This window comes from Acanthochromis polyacanthus, chromosome 8, assembly GCF_021347895.1.
Source record: "Acanthochromis polyacanthus isolate Apoly-LR-REF ecotype Palm Island chromosome 8, KAUST_Apoly_ChrSc, whole genome shotgun sequence".
Classification (NCBI taxonomy): domain Eukaryota; kingdom Metazoa; phylum Chordata; class Actinopteri; family Pomacentridae; genus Acanthochromis; species Acanthochromis polyacanthus.
The window spans coordinates 36,238,580-36,260,495 of record NC_067120.1 but is presented as its reverse complement, the minus strand read 5'-3'; the positions used below and the strand labels follow the sequence as shown (position 1 = coordinate 36,260,495).

Sequence of the window (21,916 nt, the reverse complement as noted above, 5' to 3'; positions counted from 1 at the left end):
CGTGAATAAACATTAAAAGCCTATGTTGTAACAACGCTATTATTATAGGGTCATGTTAGGTTTGGACAGAAAAACCACTAGATTAGGCTCATGGAAAGCTTGTGGTTTGCATTAAAATTACCACTTCTAACATGGTATGTAGTCGTCATGGCAACAGTAAACATGTCGAAGCAGCAACGTGACTTTTGAACAGCAGGCAGCGTTGTCGGTACAACGTGACTTTTGAACAGCAGGCAGCGTTGTCGGTATAGCGGGCCGTCAGGGCGTTTGTATTCAGCCTGTTGAAAGATATACTTACCACATGCTGCTACGCATGTCATCCATCTCAATACCCTCCCAAGTTCCCTCTTCTTGTTGATTTAATTTCGACGTTTCTGTGACTGGTCCATAGACCTGTTGTGTATAGACCTACTCTTGCATTTGCACCGAAAATGCTGTCAATAATTTCCACCGCAGCCTCCATAATTCAACCGAGAAAGATGCAGAAAAATGCGCGCAATAAAAAAAACAAATTAAAATACCCCCCATTCCCTGAGATGCAGATTCGCATGGGACTAGTATTATCCCAAGATGTCGGTGTTCGACGAAATATAGTAGGTAATTTGTGGGGGAATTATTACTTTACCAATTACCGACATGGAGCATTTTCACGGGATTAGGATCACTGACCTCCTCCGCAATTACTACAAGTCACCAAAAACCCCCAGGTAATACTTATCCCGTGTGAATAGGGCTTTAGTCAGGGGAAATCTCAGGTCTTTAGGGGAATAGTCCAAATCAGGTGTGCAATATTGCTATTCTTAATATTAGTAGTATTTATTCATGGAAGAATCTCTGTAATTAAAGTGTTTTTACATGCAGAATATTGTTTTTTACATTCAAAGGAATCTCTGCAATATCTGCATTTCCATAGAAGAATCTGTACAATGTTAACAGTACCTACGTATACTTCTTATTTATTTTTTTTTATTTTTCTACCAATTCCCCAACACATTGAACACTATCCCCTTGGCTGTTGTACACCACACATTTCCCACAGTGGGATAATAAAAGCTCATTTTATCCTAAACAATCTATAGTTAATCTATAATAAAAATGTATATCTTTAAAAGGGTGGCCTGAATTAGTCAGAAATGATTAATTTTACAGCAAATTACAGAGGATTCTTCAGTTTTTAGTTACTGTTAACTGATGATTATCTCTTGCTTTGCTTACTCTCAGGTATGGTGGTGGATCGTTCTCCTTCTCCAACCTCATCAACGGAGTCACTGAACGCTTTTCCACCGAATTCGAGCTTCAACAGGTTTGATATTTCTTTGTTTTGTTTTGTCTTTTTTCCTTGGTTTACTTTGTTTTGCTACTAAGTTGCTGGATCTGAAGCTGTGTTAACTGTTTGCTACACCGATCATGACTGTTCAGTGTTGTAATTCACAATCTGACCTGATGGTGACAGTGTTGTCCCACTGCCTAAATTGAGACACAATGATACAGAAGTTTGTCTCATCATTGTCACTTGATGCTGCAGCACCTGATTGTCAGGTCTTTGAAGGGTTTTGATGATAAAACTCTGCAGATGAAGATGTTAGTTTTCACGATGTAAATAAATTAAAAGCAGAACTAGAGCATGTAGATGACATCCAGTTATTCAGTTATAGTTCCACAGCTGCTTTGACCACACACCAACAGTTTTTCAGGACAACTTTGTAGTTTGTGAAACCACAAAATCTCCAGTAAAAGGACTTTCTAAAGCAGATTGAGGCTCCAAAAGGTTAGAATCTCAACTTCATGCAACACGCTGGCTGCAACAACCACTAAGAAAGTAGAAACATGAAAATATCAATCTGCTCTAATACTCATTCAGATAGAACAAACATAGTTTCTGAGCACTAGAAATAACAAGGAAATCACACATTTGTCTTTATATTTCTGTGTAGAGTCTAGATGTCTGTAATAGTTATTAGAAAAAAAAAGTCTGTACATTTTCAGACCTCTCACCTGATCGTATGTTTTGTTTTTCAGCTGAAGCAGTTCAAAGCCGATAACGCTGACATTGGTTTTGGCTCTGGGTCTCTGGCACTGGATCAGTCCATCGAGAGAACCACGGGCAACATAAAATGGGTCACAGAGAACAAGAACAATGTTCTGAACTGGTTCACAGCTGAATCTACGCCCTAATGAGGAGTTTACTTGTTTATTGTGTAATTTAAAAGTGTTCTATGTCCCTAGACTAAACACAAGTGTTTGTGCTTCTGAAAAATGAGCTTAGATGTTCACCTTAAACTTTAAATTGGACCCAAATTAGCTGCTGAGCTTTACCTGTGCTACAATTTATTTAAATTGAATTGAAAATTACAATATACTTTGAATCCTTGAAAACAGAAAAACAAATAACATTCAAATTTGACACTTTAAGTCAAACAGAGGTCTAGAGAAGACATGATTTTGTTGTTTTATACTTTTAAAATCTGTTTTTTTAAGAGTTTTACAGTCTCCTGGTTATACAAAAGCAGTTCCTTATGAATGGGGACTTTTTTGTGTTTTCGTATAATGTTTGGATGATAGTTTAGTGATGTCAGGGGAAACAAAAAGTCCTCTCTGGCCTCTAAATATATGAGCTTCAATAGTTTCAGTTTCTTCATATTAAATATTGAGCTCCTGAGTTGGCAACTTCAGGACCTCAGATTTAAGAATTAAGGTTCACTGTATTTCTTGTCCCGCTGCAAAATAATTTATGATAAAATTGGATTGTTAATGAGGACATTTCTTTATTTATTGTTCACACTAGCTCTGGTTATGATGACTTTTTGCTCTGAAACCAGTGTGTTTCTTTTTATTTTGTTTCCGCTTCTAAATGGACAAAAGAAAAGGAATATCTGTTCACTTTTAAAATTGAAATACTTAATTTTGTCAGTATTCTTTGTCTAGGAGATACTGCTGTGCAAAAATGTAAAAAATGAAGTGTATATAATTATAAATATTTGCTGACTGGATATTTTTAGATATTGTAATGCAACAGTTTCACTCCATTCTGATAAAGCAAATAAAACTATTTCTGAAGAATTTACTGCTGTGCTCAACTTTTCTGAATGTGCAATATTACTGATATATTATAGTTTCTTAATCCAGATTGTTACACTCTGTTCTGTTTACGCTGTCTTAAACCATAAATCATGGACGATACAGTTTCTTTGTTGAGCTTTATTAAACATTGTGTATCGGCAAACACATGCTACTGCAGCCAGTTAGTGCTACTGAGCACTTATACTTGTCACTTGTTGCTGTTACGACAATGTAAATGTAAAAAAGGTAAACAACTGACATTAGCTGGGTTTGACAGAGAGTGTGGTCTCTGCTTTTAAGTCTTTCAAACAGCGGGTATTAGTGACAGCACTCAGATGAGTTTTGCTGCTTGTTATGGGGCCTTGGTGACAGATTCAAATGAGATGAGCCCTCAGTAGAGGGCAGAACCACGCCCTCTGCTGGCAAAAACCCTGTCCTCCCTATACAACTGATGCAATATGTATCAATTTTGATCATTGTACGTATCTCCCTCCCTATTTGATCTGCTGACCTGTAACTCCACAACTGAGCAGGGGACCTTAGACTGATCTTCAGTGCCAAGTTTGATTATCCTGACTTCAGCGGTTGCAGAGATATCGGACCGGACATAGTCACATACATACATACATACATACATACATACTTACCCAGCCAGATACCACATCGAATGCAATAACCCCGCCGACGTACCCGTCGGGCGTAGTTAACTACACACTAAGCACACCTCCTCCATCATTTTCTCAAAAGATATTTCACTGATGCAGTGATGCTTATCTGCAATATAAAGTAAGGGAAGCTGGAACACACATCTTGTCTCAAACTTTGCTTTTGTTCTTTTTTAGGTGCATACAAATGAGATGGCAGTGCAAAGTTTGTGGATTCAGAGCAACAAAAGGTGAGCTTCTGCAACACTACAGATTACAACACATGACGCTTGAGATTGGAAACTCGGTACCATGCCTTGATTGTGATTGTCCATGTTCCTTTAAAACACTGAATGCACTGAGAACTCACACAGCAAAAACTCAAAATCTTACCAAGTGCGTTTGTCTTATTGTTAGTTAAAATGTCTCATCCTACTTGATTTAAGATAAATTCTCTTAAAAGTGACATTTCAGCAAGATGGAGGGACTTGTTTGAAGACAATGCATCTTAAATATCTTGTTAAGTCAAACAATCGTGACATTATCTTGTTTTGAGTCGTATTTTACAAGAAAATTCAAAATAAGTTTGATACATTTCAAATTAGGAGGTTACATGGAAGCAGAAATCTATTTTTGACTGAAAAACTGTTTTTTTTTTACATGTCTGGCTTATTTTAGGGCTGCACAGTGGAGTAAGTGGTTAGCACTTTCGCCTTGCAGCAAGAAGATCCCCGGTTCAAATCCCGGCCTGGGCCTGGGATCTTTCTGCATGGAGTTTGCATGTTCTCCCTGTGCATGCGTGGGTTTTCTCCGGGTACTCCGACTTCCTCCCACAGTCCAAAAATATGCTGAGGTTAATTGATAACTCTAAATTGCCCGTAGGTGTGAATGTGAATGTGACTGTTTGTCTGTATATGTAGCCCTGTGACAGACTGGTGACCTGTCCAGGGTGTCCCCTGCCTTCACCCGAGTCAGTTGGGATAGGCTCCAGCAGCCCCGTGACCCTAGTGAGGATAAAGCGGTGTATAGAGAATGGATGGATGGCTTATTGTAAGACACCTAAGCTTGACAGTCCTGGTAAAATACAGCTTAAAATAAGATCTCAATATTCTAAATATCATATCTTATTTTAAGAAATCTTAACAAGCCATTTTTCACTTGCTCTATTGGCAGATTTTTTTTCACTTATTTCAAGATAAAACTTCCTTGAAATAAGTTTTTTTCTAGTTTTTGAGAGGGGCATTTTTTCCAGTGCATTTGTCAAGGTACTGAAGAAGGATCCAAGGAGCAAGGAGTAATTCACTTGTTCACATGTGTAAAATGTTCAACTAAACATATCACTGAATATATTCTATATAATATTTCCTACATCTTGGCAATCACTTAAGGAATTATGAAACTGTAGAGAGTGTTTTTGTTGGATATACATTCAAGACAAATATATATAGAACATCTATTACACACAAAAGCAGAAAGCACCACCCTCATTGTCTTGATGACTTCAAGCCACACGAGATTTGTGACCACCACCCTTTGTTAAATGTGACAGATCACTTATTCCCAGATGATAGGGATCATGAGGACACAAGTTTAAGTCCTACAGCTGATGTATCAAAAGAAATCCATCAAACAATTGTCTCACTTCTCTTGAAGTTGGAAAGTGTGGACAATGTCTCTGGTACATGTATTAATGATTTGGTGAACAAGCTTCATTTTATATACGCTGCATTTGATCCAGTAATTCGCAATTTGTGGGTGCAACTTTGAGGAAACATCGTTGTGATTTGGATGAGGACATTGTTCCTGAGTTGGTAGAAGAACTATGTTAGCAAGCAAAGCTGTTACGGCCCCTGTTTGTCCTCCAACAAACCTTCTCTTTGTGGCAGGATTTTGGAGGTTAATTTTCTCAACGGGCCACCTGGCATGGATTCAGCAGTGCTTAGGGTAATCTTTGGTCACACAAGAGAGAACCTGACTCTTCCACCTGGAGTACCAGAGACCATGGAGGAAGTGAACTTGGCTGTGTGCCGGGCGCTTGATGCCAGAATCGAGAACCTGCCAACGGCTCGCCTCCCCTCCTCACCGGGTAAGTGAAAAAATGATAAAAGTGGTGGTATTTCACTGGTAGCTGAGGCCTCCCACTTATTCTACACCTCTCATGTCTCTTCACAGTGCCAGGCTAGAGTTAAGCTTAATAGGGTCTTATTTCCCCGCTGATTCTGCCAAACTGATTCTGGTTTCGCTAGTAGATAGTAGGGACAGTGGGAATCTCGTTCATCCATTCATGCGCGTCACTAATTACATGACGAGGCATTTGGCCATGTTACGTACCGCAGCATGGGTTTACCTGCCCATCAGGTGTCATCGAGGTGCATGACCCCTCAGTTATTTCCCACATCTGCCCGTTGGACGAGGATTTGGTCCTCGTCACTCACCACTCCTGAGGGAATCCTTGTTAGTTCCTTGAATCCTTGTCTTCCCCCGGGACATCTCACCCTATTTCTCGGTATAATTCTGCTTCTGTATGCCTGGATATCTGGATCTATTTCTGGCCAAAAATCTGTTTCAGATGCATGTAGTGTACTGCAGGTGTAGTTTTTGATTTTTGCCACAACATGGAGCCATCTACCAGGGCAAAATTCTGCTTCAGTATGCCCAGTATGCCTGGACATGCGTATCTATTTCTGGACTCCCCCTCCGTTCATCCATCTGTCTAACTTGGTGCATTCTACAATCTCCTGAATCATGTTGTCAGTCATGAACATCTCCCTGGCATCTTTCGGTGAAACAGCAGTTGATCCAGGTGGAAGTCCTGGGTAGCTTGGCAGAATGAGATCCTTTCTTGTTCTGCCATGGGTGGAGGGATTTGCAAGCCAGTAAGATCCATTTTACTCAATCTTTTGGCAACAGTCTGAGTTTCATCGTCAGAGGACTCAGCAGATTCATGATCTGAGACCTCCATGTCATCAGAGGAGTCTTCATGTAGGAGAGTTGACACACTGGCAGTTCCAGCTTGACCCTGTGGCAAAACCTGTGAGTCATTGCCATCATCATCATCACCATCACATCTTCATCATCACCATCACCGTCATCGTCATCATCGCCATCGCCATCGCCATCATCATCATCGCCAGTATTTTGCTTTAGAATCAAAACAACTTGTCCAGGTTGAGAATTATTTTAAATTTGTAGTTTTACAAATTTACAATTAATATCTTCTCGGCAATTTTTACTCTTTACAAAGTTGTCCCTGCCGCATGTTTGACACCCCTGGTTGAAGGGTCTCTAAAATAACCACAGGATGCTATTTTTGCCACATATTTCTGTTTTTGCGTACATCTATCATCCTGGATGATTGTTATGACAATCTCTAGTGAAATTATGCTAAAGTAACAGACCACACTGAGTTCGAGGTATTTTTAATCAATGATTGGTAGCATAAACACAAGTCCACTGGTCATCATTTTTTAGTTGTAAATATTCCCAATTCCATTGCTTTAATCAAATTTATTTGTAAAAGAAGTTACACTTCCCTTGAATTATCCTTTTGTGGTATATTTATCAGCCTACAGTTTCTGTAACATACAGTGCTGTGAAAAAGTATTTGCACCCTTCTCAAATTTTTACCTTTTTTCATATTTTCCCCACTTCAGTGTTCAAGATCATCAAACAAATGTAAATATCAGGTAAAGACAAGCCAAGTAAAAACAAAACGCAGTTTTTAAATGATGATTTTATTTATTAAGGAAAAAAAAAAATTCAAAGCTACGTGGTCCAGTGTGAAAAAGTAATTGCCCCCTAAACCTAGTAACTGGTAGCTCCACCCTCAGTAACTGTCAGCTCTATTGTCCATAATGTGCACAACAAAAATCTGGATTTAGTAATTCTGTCTTATGCAATGAGTGAATATAAAACAATCAGCTAAAAATATCATTGTTTTAGAGATATATGCAAGAAAAAGTATCTATATTAATAATTGTTTTTAACAAAACACTAAATATTTTTTTCTGTTATTTGACAGATTTTCACCGGTTTGTTAAATTACAGGTAATATCGAGTAAAAATCACAGAAAGATATTCATTTTCATGTTGTCTGTAAAAAAAACACAATAATTCTACATAATGTCAAAAACAAAAATCAGCATTTTCCACAAACACTGATTCTGTCATTTAAAATATAAAATTATACAGTCAGATAAAAGTATCCTAATTTACAGATATTTACTGTTATTTTCACCGTTTTTCTTTACACTTTCTGCCTGTCACAGTATTCCAACATTTTGACCGTATTTTTCTAGTATTTTTCTTTGTACAGATTTTCTTTTTCCTTCTTTTTTACAGTGTGTGAAGTTAAATTAAATTAGTCATTTACTGTGACAGTGGGAACAAAGTAACAAAGAAAAGCACCTGAAATAAATCAAGCTAAAGAGAAAATAAATCGATAACAACAACAAAAAAGAAAAACTCATTCAGCTGAAGTAACAGCATCCATAACTACACAGACAGTAAATGCATATCAAGTATTTCCGGCATCAACCTAAAGTTAACGATTAAATTAACCGTTGCTGTTTTTAAATGTTCTGGAAGAGAATGGGAGCTAAATGTGAACATCATAACACCACCTCCCCAAACGTCACAGTAATAAATAATGATAAAGCTTTGAGTTTGGCCGTCTCGTGCTTCCTTTGAGCTGATGGACGTTTTTATCAGAGAGCTGCAGAGATAAGAACAAGACCAGAGATAGATTATTACTGGTAGAATTTGATGAATCACTGTCTGGAAGGAGATGAAACTTTAACGTTGCAGTCCTAACAGGATTTAATTCAGTTCTGTCCAAAACATAAAGATTTAGAAAATTAGGATAGTTTAGATAATTGTTTTTCAGCACAAGTGCGCTAACGTGATGAAATAATTAACTATAATGACACAACAAAAACAAACTAAAATCAGAAAATCTACTTCCAAAGCTTTGAAGATACAACTGCACATTTTGAGGCACTTCTGCTGTCATCGTTGTTTTTTTAGGCTTCAATTTAAAAGAAAATGTGCATGTTTTAAATTTCTGTTATTATGTAAGACAACTATGAAGTCCAACTGTGGCTCAGGGTGCCCTGTGAAGAGTTAACTTCCACATCAGGAAGTTTTTCTCTTTACATTGTGATGGTTTATCAGTGATTCATTTTTGATCAATGCCGCTCGAGCTCTGACAGTTAAACATTGACCATATAGCTCATTAAACATTTCCGCATTTTTAACACATGCAAGAAAGTATTGCGCATTTTAACAAGTGTTGCTGAAGCTAGTTATTGTCTCTTAGATAATACAAAGAACAAAGAAGTGCTGCTGACCCCAGTGTGTCCTCAGGCTTCCGGAACAAAGCCTGATTATTACCGTCATTAAGATGCTGTCAAGGTTGCTCAGGTTCTGTGATGTTACACAGGAAGCTGTCGTAAAAAGTTACTCTCTGGACTGTATTTTATTAGTGTAACGTAACAATAACAAACTGAATTTGACATTTCATTTATCTGATGTTGTGTTGGTTGTGTTTTTTATCTGATAAAATACTCCACTACAAGACCTGCACGTAAGATATTAAAATAGTAATATGTTTGCAGACTTTTCACTGCAGGAAAATTCACTGCAGTATAGACGCTAAAAATCTTTGTAGTGCTGAGGATAATTCTTTCACATAGTCATTTGATCCATGATAGACACAACACATATTGATTTGTGTGGCTTTATTCACAGTTTATTCTTTCTTTTACTTAGTGAATGCTCAAGATAAACACAAAGTACCGTACAACTACTGCACATATGGTAACAACAGAGTTCTAAGCTGTATCTTAAGAGTACATGTTTTTAACTTTTTATAAAGTAAAACAAATGTGTGTTCTAACATCTGTTTTACTTTATAAAAAATATTCTGGCAAGGAATGTATGATTTACTACACTTGCCATAGGAAAACTAACCACACAGCTACAGACAGAAAGAAGGGTAGCACCACAAAGCCATAGCAAGAAGCAGTCTCTCCAGGATTTCGCGGGCGTTTCTCGTGATTGTTGTGGCCGAAAATGCCTGAATTCGTGGCAGCTTTTCTAAAAAATTGCGATAAAATTTGCGATGTTTTAAGCTTATTTGTTGTGATAAAATTGCGGGAGACAGTGACAACTGCTAAAAAACTGCATTTTTTCCAGCTTGTAGAACATGTTTCAACACTGTAATTGACAATTTTTATTCCAAAATTATTTAACATTCCAACCCATTTCCACAAAAGCTAGCACACCATGGTGGGACATTAGCAACAGCCAGATATTGGTTTAATATGATGTGACCTAACTATGCAGGGGGCGACAGGAATTGATGGGACTCAGAAACACCCCCACAATTTAATCAGTTGTTCCTTGTGTCATTTCCGATATGTCCACAGTGGTGGATTTGTTGTAGGATCACAATAATGTGATCGTCAGCAGGCCGTTGAGGTAGCTTGTTGCCATGGTTACCATGCTGCTATCAGATGCCGTGCCGCTATGAATCCTTAACAAATCCGTGGATCCAAACTTTAAGCCGTATCACTGCCGAAGTCTAATCATTTGGTCCTTGTGTCATTTCTGACCGACCCTGAAAACTTCATTCAAATCCCTGAGTCCGTTTTTGAATGATGTTGGTAACAGAGGAAGGATTCACACACGCTGATCGTCACATAACGCCGCCGTGTTCTCTGGTGGAATAATTAAACTAATTTCTCTCATTCTTTCAGTGCTCTAACGGATCTGGATACAACAGTTTCCATCATGGTGATTTGTCTGGTCTGTTGTCCGCTCATTTCAACCCTTTTATTTCAACCTTTATCCCTTTTGATAAAGTGATATTTTAATTCTTTTCATCTTTTGACTCACTCATTTAAGTGTCTCAAATTACACAATCAAATATTGTAAGTGCTGGGATGGATAGAATTTCCACAGGCTATTAACTTTAAATATTATTCAAAGTATAGTTACATTCCTTCATCACACTAGTTCAAATGGACCAGAAAGCTAGATTCCCAAAAGCCAGAATGCAGTATTTGCTTTTTTGATGGCTTCTTTGACAATGCTTTCTGTGGTAATAACATAGTTCAACAGTTAGCTGGTAAACTTTAGACCATTTTTAATAGTTTTTAATTGCATCTATTAACAAGCATCTATTTCAGGTTTTCTGATCTCCATGAACAACATGTGAGGGAAAGTGTGTTGTGAATCTGCTATGACTAGATTTTAGGAGTCGACATAGGTACAGGCAGGTTGTGACTGTCATATTCTTCATGTCTAAGTCATCTCAACTTTAAAAAGCAAACAGGCTTTGTAAATTATTCCACCTTAGAGGAAGGGGAGGAGGTTAAGTTAGACCGCAGTAACAGGCAGTTTTAAAGGCTGCAGATGGAGCTCATCTTCCCTCCTGCTTTACAGCTGCACAACCATAAAGTGATATCATAAAATAGTAGTATTTTTCAAAACAATCCCTCTGTTAAAGTCTAACTACACAGTCGAACATTAGATAGAGATTACGTTGAATCAAGGGAACAACAGCGTTATTATTGTGTTGTTCTGAAGGAATAATATGCTGCGTACACTACACAGTTTAATGAAAAGATAATTTTTTGCACTGCAATGAAACAGGCAGATGTAGCTTTGTAATGCAAAGACCACGTCTGACTTGCAGCTTCATTTACCCAGAATTTTCACATTTCTACCCTCACTCATTTTTGATAATTACACCAATTTTTATCTGTTATCTTTCTGTTGCAGCACACTGAGACCTGAAGCACGGTCTGCATTTTAGATGTTTTTTAAAAGGTAAATATTTTAGGTAATCAGCAAATAATCATATTTATCCCCAGCTTATTCAGACAAATAAGTAAAATAAAATAAAATAAATTTTAAAAAAAACAGCATAAATAGAGGTGCTGCCCATTGCCTTCTAATACTATCTCCATAGAGAAGCATGGTGGTGGCAGCATCATGGGGGTGAGTGGTTAGAAATGAGTGAAGGATGAATGCTGCCAAAGTTTTTTATTTTTTTGTAAAATGTGACAATCTGGCAGCAAATAACTGTAAAATACCAGTAAACTGTTAAAGTTTAAATATGTTTTAAAATGTTCATTTCTCGCATTGTATTTAACCCATGGTTTCAGGTTTGTTTTTAAAAAGTTAAATGTGAAATAAAATGGTGGTTCAGCTACCCTAGAAATAACAAATTAGTCTATTTTAATTAGTGACATTTGCTGATTTCAGACCTGTTAAGCTTCATATAGACAATAATCTGTTAAGAACCCTGGTACCTCCTGTTAGGTTTGTGTCCTCTGGGTCATGTTTAATTATCCAAAAGTGGCAGCAACCAAAAAATCCCAACAAACATTGCTTATATCTCATTTTTTACTCTATTACTGACCATTTCTATCAATATTTAGTGCAGTGTTCTTTGCATCTCACAGATCATGGTTTGAGAGGATAATTCACTAGTTTTTTTAATCAAAATGAAACTTTTTTTAATGTACATTAAACATATAAAATACAATAGTTTTGCATGACATTTATTTTTTTTATTTTTATGGAGTGATGTTGATAAATGAACACACCTCTTCTGTTCAGTGTGGGTTTGCAAATATGTGAAATGAACCATTTTCATGTTTATGTTATGTTATTTACACTTATTAAGACATTTCATACCAACAAAATAATTTTAACAAAGTTTTTTGTTTTAGATTTTTTTGCTTTCAAATGAGTTCATTTGACCCGCTACACAACAGGAGGGTTAATATCTTGAAACCGGATAACAATTAATTTTCTATAAATCTTAAAACAAGACACTTATTAAAAAGATGACATTATTTACAAGCTGCTCCATCTTTAAATATCCAGCCAAATCCATAATATTTGACTTTAGATTGAGCTCAGTGTCGGAATTAATGTCTTGGAATATGACGTGAATTCTCAAAACATACAAGCTGATTTTTTCTTATTCTAATTCAACAGCAGAATGATTTAAAGTGAGAAAAGAGAGACTAGATTAGAGTTTCCGACTTTCTAGAATCTCCTTTCTTGTGCATGAGGGAGTAGTTGTGTGTTCACCAGGTGATGTGGATATTTACACTGTTAATGTGTCACCTGTTGCAGTGGATGGGAGGGGAGATGGAGCCCAATAAAAGCTTCCCTCTCATCTTCACCTGAAGTGACTCGTTGTGGGGCTCCAGTGCAGACGGGCATCATGGCAAAGGGTTTCTACATCAGTAAAGTTGTTGGGATAGTGTGTGGCGTGGTGGCCGTGGGTGCTGTGGCCACTATCATAGCTCTGTCTGTTGTTTACTCACAGGAAAAGGCGAAAAACAATGACAGTAACCCACCCCCAGTGACTGAAACAACTCCAGTGCCTACAGTGACCGGCCCAACAACGGCTAAACCATCCAATGAGCTTTGGGACAAGTATCGGCTGCCCACTAACCTGGTACCAATCCACTATAACGTCACCCTGAGGCCACGACTGACTCCAGTTTCACCCGGAAAGTACATCTTTACTGGTAAGATTTTCTATGAGTGAGTCTTCTGGAGCCTGAAAGCATTCAAGGTGTTAAATCCTTCCTCCTTTGACACTTTTCCCTCCTCCTTTACTTTTTTCCTGTTCTTTTCTTGCCTTATTTTAGCTTACATATTTTATTTCATTATTGCATTGTATTTTATCCAATTTATTTTTGTACTTTTTAGGCACTTCATTTCCCATTTTTTGTTTTTTTCTGTGCAATATCTGACACAAGAATTTCCTTACTAAAGTTTTTCTTACCTTATAATCGGCAGTGGTTTAAATCTCTGAACCTCAAGCAGTTTGTCTCCTGTCACATTTTTCCTCACTGTGGTCTAATTTTTCACTGCAATACGAAGTCCTTCACCTCCTATGAATGCAGCACCACCATAACTAGAAGGAGAGAAAAATCAAAAATGTCTTCTGTGCAGTATGACGACCCCTGAAAACTCCCTGATTTTTCCAGGTGACTGTTATCCACTGATGAGTCTTTGACGGCTTCTCAGGCAATATTTTAATGAGATATGCAGAAAAAAGAAAGCTGACAATGTTTCTTTCTGTTCTTACATTTTCTGGCTGATAAATGATGTCATTTTGGTGACTTCAATTATTTTTTTTCGAAGATAACTTCCTCACCAGTCAGAAGGTTTGGGAGTCACAGGGTTTTTTTGAGGCTGATAATCCTCATGTTTACCCTGGAACAGGGCCACTGGTCCAGCTCTCCGTTTCAAGGGTTAGGCTCTATTTGCCAAAAGATATTGACCCCAATAGGTTGTATAGAACAGCTGGCGTTGAGGAAACTCACCTAGCTTCTGAGTGCCAACATCTGGATGCTTATTCTGCTTGCTCTAATAGTTAACCTGACTGAGCAGCCTGTACAGATAGGCCACCTTATTAGCCACACCCGTTAAACGTAGCTTTCCTTTAAATGGACTGAACTCTTGGTAAGTTACTAGATTGTGATTCAGGAATGAACTCCAGGGATAAGTTTACAAATCTAGAATGTCTACATGACCAGAACAACTGTTAAGAACCATTTGAATTCAGTCCACACAACCCCCCCCCCCCCCCCCCCCACACACACACACACACACACACACACACTTTTTACTACCATCAGATTTTAATTAGTGGTTAATCAAAAGTGCAGACTAGTTTTTTCAAATGCAGGTAAATAGTTTATATTTGCATGGGCACAGAAACAGCTCTTGATTACAAATACTGGTAGCACTTTATAATAACTATACACTATTAAGCATTAGTTAAGCATTGGTTAAGCATAATTTCAGCATTAGTTAATCCTTAAATCCTCATGAACTCATCATGAATTCACCATTAGTAATGCATTACAAAGCATTAGTAAAGACAGTTTTAAATGTTCAACCAACACATTATTAAGCATTAGTTAAACATTAGTAAAGTGCTTAATTCATCGTTAACTCATCATTTGTAACTAATTAGTTATACGTGCATAATTAATCATGAATTCATGATCTGTATGACATTTATTATGCATTACTAAGCACTTAATAAATCCGGTTAAAAATGTTTTGTTGCTCATTGATCTCAGATGTTAATACTTTATAAAGGGTTAGCAACTGTGTTAGTATATGATTTACAAACACATATTCATCCTCAATGAATAACTTATTAATGCGGTTACTACTCATTAGTTAAGTATATTCCGTGAGCCCATCTAAAGTGAGGACTATCTATGCTTTATAAAGCATTTATAAAGGACACAGAAGCAAAGATATACAAAGTGTCAGTTTTATTGGTCCCAAACAATACAAGCTCTTTTAAATACACACTTTAAACAAATACAATCTATAAAATTTCAAGTAAACTTGACAAACATCTTCAATAACAACAGTCTGTGATCGTATAAAATAGAAAAATAAAATACAAGCTCTTTTAAATACACACTTTGCAATCCTTAACATTTCAAGTAAACTGGTGAACTATCTCTTCAGGGCACACACACCAGAGGTAAGTGGCTGCCTGATTCTGGGATTCCGCCAGTGCATTTCAGTGGTGTGCCCTTGAAGTGCACAAAGTGCTTTACAGTAAAACAAGTATACCGTTTTCAAATACTGCAAGATAACACTAGATAATTTCTGCAACCTGTTTGCCTCTACGATCAGCTGCCATCTCCCCAGCGTGATATGGCTCTCTCCGACTTCCGCATTTCAGAAAAATTAAAAAAAAACCCGCGCGGTCTCGCTCTCCAGAACCGCGGAGGAGGCTGGGACTTGTAGGACTCTGGGACGTGTAGGACGCTACTGCGCATGCTCTTACCGTCAAAAATGCTAGTGCGCATGCTCCAAAATCCCAGAGTCCCAGAGTCCTACCAGTCCCAGCCTCCTCCGCGGTTCTGGAGAGCGAGACCGCGCGGGTTTTTTTTAATTTTTCTGAAATGCGGAAGTCGGAGAGAGCCATATCACGCTGGGGAGATGGCAGCTGATCGTAGAGGCAAACAGGTTGCAGAAATTATCTAGTGTTATCTTGCAATATTTGAAAACGGTATACTTGTTTTACTGTAAAGCACTTTGTGCACTTCAAGGGCACACCACTGAAATGCACTGGCGGAATCCCAGAATCAGGCAGCCACTTACCTCTGATGTGTGTGTGCCCTGAAGAGATAGTTCACCAGTTTACTTGAAATGTTAAGGATTGCAAAGTGTGTATTTAAAAGAGCTTGTATTTTATTTTTCTATTTTATACGATCACAGACTGTTGTTATTTGAAGATGTTTGTCAAGTTTACTTGAAATTTTATAGATTGTATTTGTTTAAAGTGTGTATTTAAAAGAGCTTGTATTGTTTGGGACCAATAAAACTGACACTTTGTATATCTTTGCTTCTGTGTCCTTTATAAATGCTTTATAAAGCATAGATAGTCCTCACTTTAGATGGGCTCACGGAATATACTTAACTAATGAGTAGTAACCGCATTAATAAGTTATTCATTGAGGATGAATATGTGTTTGTAAATCATATACTAACACAGTTGCTAACCCTTTATAAAGTATTAACATCTGAGATTATCAATGAGCAACAAAACATTTTTAACCGGATTTATTAAGTGCTTAGTAATGCATAATAAATGTCATACAGATCATGAATTCATGATTAATTATGCACGTATAACTAATTAGTTACAAATGATGAGTTAACGATGAATTAAGCACTTTACTAATGTTTAACTAATGCTTAATAATGTGTTGGTTGAACATTTAAAACTGTCTTTACTAATGCTTTGTAATGCATTACTAATGGTGAATTCATGATGAGTTCATGAGGATTTAAGGATTAACTAATGCTGAAATTATGCTTAACCAATGCTTAACTAATGCTTAATAGTGTATAGTTATTATAAAGTGCTACCCAAATACTTTCTTACCGACTACTGAGGAATCCTCCTAGTAGGGTAGGAAAACCTGGTACAAGGTCCAAATCCCCTATAGAGGTTCCTCTTCGTTCAGGGGGAATAGAAAGGCTAGACTCCAATCATGTCTGCAATAATCCGTTATCCCTTTGGGTATATTCCGTCTTTATAAATCCACTAAAATAGATTAAGATATCCTAAATATTCTCTTCATCCCTATGAACAAAATTTATGGAACACTCCATCATCACTTCTCAGTAATGCAAGGTTGGTATTCCTCTGTTTCCATCAGACAGGGTAAAGAAAATATTCCATTATTCCTTCTGAGTAGAACTGCAGATCAAACTTTTCACAAAGTATAATCCTTCTTCCTGGAGGTTATCAGATAAGGTCCAACTGTAACGAGGTCCAGCGAAGAACTCCATCTAAAATGTCCTTTCTCTTCATTTATGTACGTTTTGGACATCCCCATGGACACACTTGTCTCTGTCAGCTTTTACTCTTATTATTAGCACACACTGTTCTGTAAGCTCAGTAAGATGACTAATAATTTCCAATAATCGTTTGCTTCAATGTCTAACTTGAAAAAGAACTCCTTTTGTGCAGCTGTGCTGACTGCCAGGACAGACTGGACGAGTCCTCTCAGTCATCGTTACCACATTCCTTTACCAAATATGCAGTTAGAAATCACTTGGTTACATAGAATTATCCCAAATCAACTTTTAATATTACAATAATCAGCTCAAAGTTAAGCATACAATCATTGGGTTACAGTACTTCCTAACATACAGTCTCTTTTTCTGCTCATTTAGTACCGGTGTCTTTCTTTAATAGCTGCTTCTGGGATCTCAGACTTCAACTCCACTCAACAAGGTTTCTAATTGCAGTGTGCATTTTCTAAATGTTGTTCCAGGTGAATCTTCTGTGGAATTTTTGGTGAATGAGACTACCAACCTGATCCTCATCCACTCAAACAAGCTGAGCTACAGTCCAGTTAGCAATGGCCCCTCGGCGAGGCTCACAGCAGTCAACGGCGGCACAGTCCCCGGCATCGAGTCCGTGTGGCTGCAGAATGAGACTCAGTACCTGGTCGTGCAGCTGAAGGGTGACCTGACGAAGGGCAACTACTACATCTTGGAAACCATCTTTGAAGGAGAACTCTCTGACGACCTCGGAGGCTTCTACAGGAGCGAGTACATTGAGAACGGAGAACTGAAGTATGTGTTATTTGTCATATGAAACAACTGAAAAGTACCTGCAGAGCAATCAGTAATATTCCAAATTAGTACCTAGAAATTAGACTTCTGTGCAATAACATGGCTGTTTTCCTTAATAAAGTATCTGCATATTATTTCTTTTTAATAATCGATACCAGGAAATAGTTTGAATACCCCAAGGTGATACTTCACCTTTAAAGTTTACTGTGGTACAAAACAAAAAAAACATTCAATCTTTGCATCTGAGAAGCTGGAACCATGAAATGTTGGTATCAGAATTTGAATTTTAATATCAAAATAGTCAAAAACTCATTAATTGGCCAGTGGTTGAAGCTCACATTGGTAATAGCAATGTACAGTGTGAGAAATATAATGTGTGTCAAAAATGCAATTACATAAACTGTTTCATGCACGCTGTCGCTGAGGTTCATCTTTGTACTGACGTTGAACCCATTTCTTAAGGTTAGTCACATAACATTATGGGAAAATTAATTTCATCACTGCCTCTTGTTACAGCCCCGGGTAACTGTGTTCCATCTTGTTTCTGGGAAGATGGCATGTGTTGGCCCAGCTACGTCTGGTTTGAGAGCCCAGCCAGGATTCTGGAGAGGCTCTCAAAGAAATCCACCCCAGAAACAAGACGGCACAGTCACCTATGGTCGTAACACCCATCCCCTTAAAATACCAAGCGCAGGTTTTGCATATAACAACACTGCAACCCTGACACCTTGAGCACATAGCTAGAATTATGCTCTCCACTCAAAGTGAGACATGCTTGATGTCAAATAACATGCCTACAGCTGCTCACTTACCTGCAACCAATCAATGAAAGCAACCAAGTTGCTAAGCAATTAAATTACTTTGCCTTTTTGATGTGGGACCATTTAAGATCCTGGACAAGCCCCCAATTCACGTTACAGCCTCAGGGTTACTCGAATGCAACATGAAATGCCATCCTTCACAGGTCTCAAATAACCACACAAGCACTTTTCCTCTAAGAAAAGGATCATTTACAATAAATGTGATGTGATAAACAAAGGATGAGGTTGAAAAAACGAAGCAGTGGTAATGATAACTTAAGTTCGGAGTGAGCCGAAAGCCAGCATAACAAACAAAAGCCACACTCTCCTTGGGAGTCGGCCTTACCTACCAATATAAAAGTGGCTAAAATAAACACAAAGTCTTACCTCCCTTTTGACTTAAACAAGAGAAAACACATTAAACCAAAAGTGGCAGCTCACTCCTACCTGACATTTACCACACTACTGACTGTGTCTATACAAAGAACACTGTGCTTAAGCTGTGTGTGCTGGTTGGGACGCATTGGAGGATGGCCTGCCTATCTGACCTTCTTTATGACTTCCAGCGACGTCATTTTATAATCTCACCACTTTCTTCAGTAACTCAACCAATCCTGTCATTGGTACGGCACAGCCCTATTTGAATATTAGATAGACACGTAGACAGGAAGCACACACAAAGCACAGGAAGAACTTCACACATATACTACCGCAGTCGTAACACGTCTGAAAAAACTCAATTACTTTACCTTCAAAACATGTCTGATGTTTCAAACTAGTTTGACAGTAATCAGATTTCATCTTTGTTGTTCATGTGCACACTGGGGTTTTTTTTTTTGGAGCCTTTTTAGGAAGCTAAGCTAGCTTACTTTAGCTTACTGTTTTACTTTCAGTCTTTATACTAAGCTAGACTAAAGAAATCCTGGCCTTTCTTCTGTGAGTGATTTTGATATAAATACTGTCATGTGGTTCTTGGTTTTTGTTAAAAATGTCATCCTTGAAGCTTCATTTCTCTGTTTCCTGTCAGGGTTATTGCGACCACTCAGATGCAGCCGACGGATGCCAGGAAGGCTTTCCCCTGCTTTGACGAGCCGGCAATGAAGGCTACTTTCGACATCACTCTGATCCATGACCTGGGGACTGTTGCCCTGTCCAACGGCAAGGAAATAGGTAAGTTTGGTGACTTGATGGGATTATTTTGAGTTTCAGGTAAAATGAGTTGAATCTATGAGAAAGTTAACGCCAGAACTTTATTTTTTAAACACATGTGAGGTGGGGGTGTGGTATACGTAAAGTAGATGTAAAGTATGTTATTTAAAAAATTTTATTTTCTCATCCCCAGAAACAACAAACATCACCACTGATGGCGAAAATGTGCTGGTGACAAAATTTGAGAGAACTGAGAGAATGTCCACCTACCTGCTGGCGTTTATAGTCAGTGAATTCGGTTTCATCCAAGACAACAGCGATGATCTTTTGGTAATTAATCAAAGATTTCAACTGTTTTTAACAAGTGCAAGTGTTTAAGAGAGACAGAATCACTACAAAGAGACACAAAACAACCAGAAAGATATGTAAAATAACTACAAAACTCGCTAAATTTAAAACAGAAAGGCTGTGAAAGTGTTAGTGGTTAAGTAAAAACTAAATGTCCTTCCTGTGTTTGTAACTTCTGAGTCTGTTTTGAAAGAGGAACAAGAGTAACCTAAAACGAATAACGCCTAAAGCTACAGTTGACATTGAATTTAAATGTTTAATCGTGTGTTTTGTGTGGATTTACAGGTCCGCATCTTCGCCCGGAAGCCTGCTATCGATGCTGGCCAAGGAGACTACGCTCTCAAAAAAACTGGACCCATCCTGAAATTCTTTGAGAACTATTACAATTCCAGCTACCCTCTGCCCAAGTCCGGTAAGTCAGGCAAAGTGACGTTTGTGTTTCTTGTTGGAAAGTCACAGAGCTCAACTGACAGACTAGAAGGTCAGAGGAGATGCAAAATGACCGAAAAGACACAAAACGACCACAAGACAGAAAATCACTATAAAGAGACACAAAATGACAGGAGATGCATTGAAAAACACAAAAAATGATCAAGCTGAGACAACATGACTACAAACAGATGTTAAATGACTACAAATACACAAAAAGTTGCCACAAACTGAACTAAAAGACGACAGACAGATGCAAAATGACTACAGACACAAAATGACTACTAAAACACAAAAATGACTACAAACAGATGCAAAATGACTACAAAGAGGCACACAGACAACAAAGGGACACAAACTGACTACTAAAACTAAAAAAATACCATAAAGAAAGACATAATGACCACCAGGAGGTACAAAATGACTCCAAAAACACAAAAAATAATCACAAACTGGTGCAAAATCGCTATGAACAGATCCAAAATTACTACAAGAGGGCATAAAATGATTATTTATGCACAAAAAATAACCACAAACGGGTTCAAATAGCCACCGATGTAAAATGAAAATAAAGAGACACAAAAAATTACGATGAGATACAAAAATACCTGAAACACACAGCAATCATAATGACGGAGAGTTTCTTTATGGTCATTTTGCTTCTCTTTGGGGGTATTTGGTTGGTTTGGCATCTTTTGTGGTTATTTTGAAAATTTAAAATGCCATAATTTTCCGACACCACACAGCACGAATGCAGATCTTCTTCAGAAAGCCAGATTCTTTTCTCTGAGGCTTTTCTTCTGCTGCTCACGTGTAACAGCAGAACACTGAGCACACATGATTGTGTAATCCTCTGATCTAATCCTGGCCATGTTTATTGCCATCATGTGTGTTTTTGTGGTCGACTTCTACAATATTTGCTTTTAGAGAGAGGTACATTGGCTGCAGCTTCCAATAAAACAGCTGCGATGACCTTTTTTAGCCATAAAACTTGCCGATCCTCCATTCTGTTCTTGTCCTTTATTGATCATTCGACAGCCACATGGAGACTGTTATCTGTCGACTTATGACCTGTTATGAGAAGATTGCGTACTGTGTCATTTATTAACAGATAAACCTTGGTAACTTTGCTGTTATATGATCTTTCTATGTTTATTCAATGCTGGATTTTATGGAGGGCTGCACAGGGCGTAGTGGTTAGCACTTTTGCCTTGCAGCAAGAAGATCCCCGGTTCAAATCCCGGGGTGGGCCTGGGATCTTTCTGCATGGAGTTTGCATGTTCTTCCTGAGCATGCGTGGGTTTTCTCCGGGCACTCCGGCTTCCTCCC

At 37.9% G+C, this 21,916-nt stretch overlaps 2 protein-coding genes across 4 annotated transcripts in view; both read left to right on the top strand.

Annotated features, from left to right (window-relative positions):
- LOC110971526 (aminopeptidase N-like) overlaps positions 1–2,931 on the top strand; it is a 138,255-nt gene extending 135,324 nt beyond the window's left edge. The window contains exons 20-21 of the mRNA XM_051952657.1: positions 1,222–1,303; positions 2,020–2,931. Coding sequence (XP_051808617.1) covers positions 1,222–1,303; positions 2,020–2,175 — 238 coding nt within the window. The 3' untranslated portion in view covers positions 2,176–2,931. The remainder of the gene's footprint in view (positions 1–1,221; positions 1,304–2,019) is intronic.
- A 2,685-nt stretch (positions 2,932–5,616) lies between these two features.
- LOC110955851 (aminopeptidase N-like) overlaps positions 5,617–21,916 on the top strand; it is a 29,877-nt gene continuing 13,577 nt past the window's right edge. The window contains exons 1-6 of one of the 3 annotated variants that reach the window (XM_051952654.1): positions 5,617–5,790; positions 13,054–13,258; positions 17,558–17,861; positions 19,689–19,831; positions 20,004–20,140; positions 20,444–20,570. In XM_051952654.1, coding sequence (XP_051808614.1) covers positions 5,743–5,790; positions 13,054–13,258; positions 17,558–17,861; positions 19,689–19,831; positions 20,004–20,140; positions 20,444–20,570 — 964 coding nt within the window. In that variant the 5' untranslated portion in view covers positions 5,617–5,742. Of the gene's footprint in view, positions 5,791–6,586; positions 6,738–12,948; positions 13,259–17,557; positions 17,862–19,688; positions 19,832–20,003; positions 20,141–20,443; positions 20,571–21,916 lie in introns of those variants that run through there. The other 2 variants (XM_051952655.1, XM_051952653.1) reach the window with 2 other exon arrangements.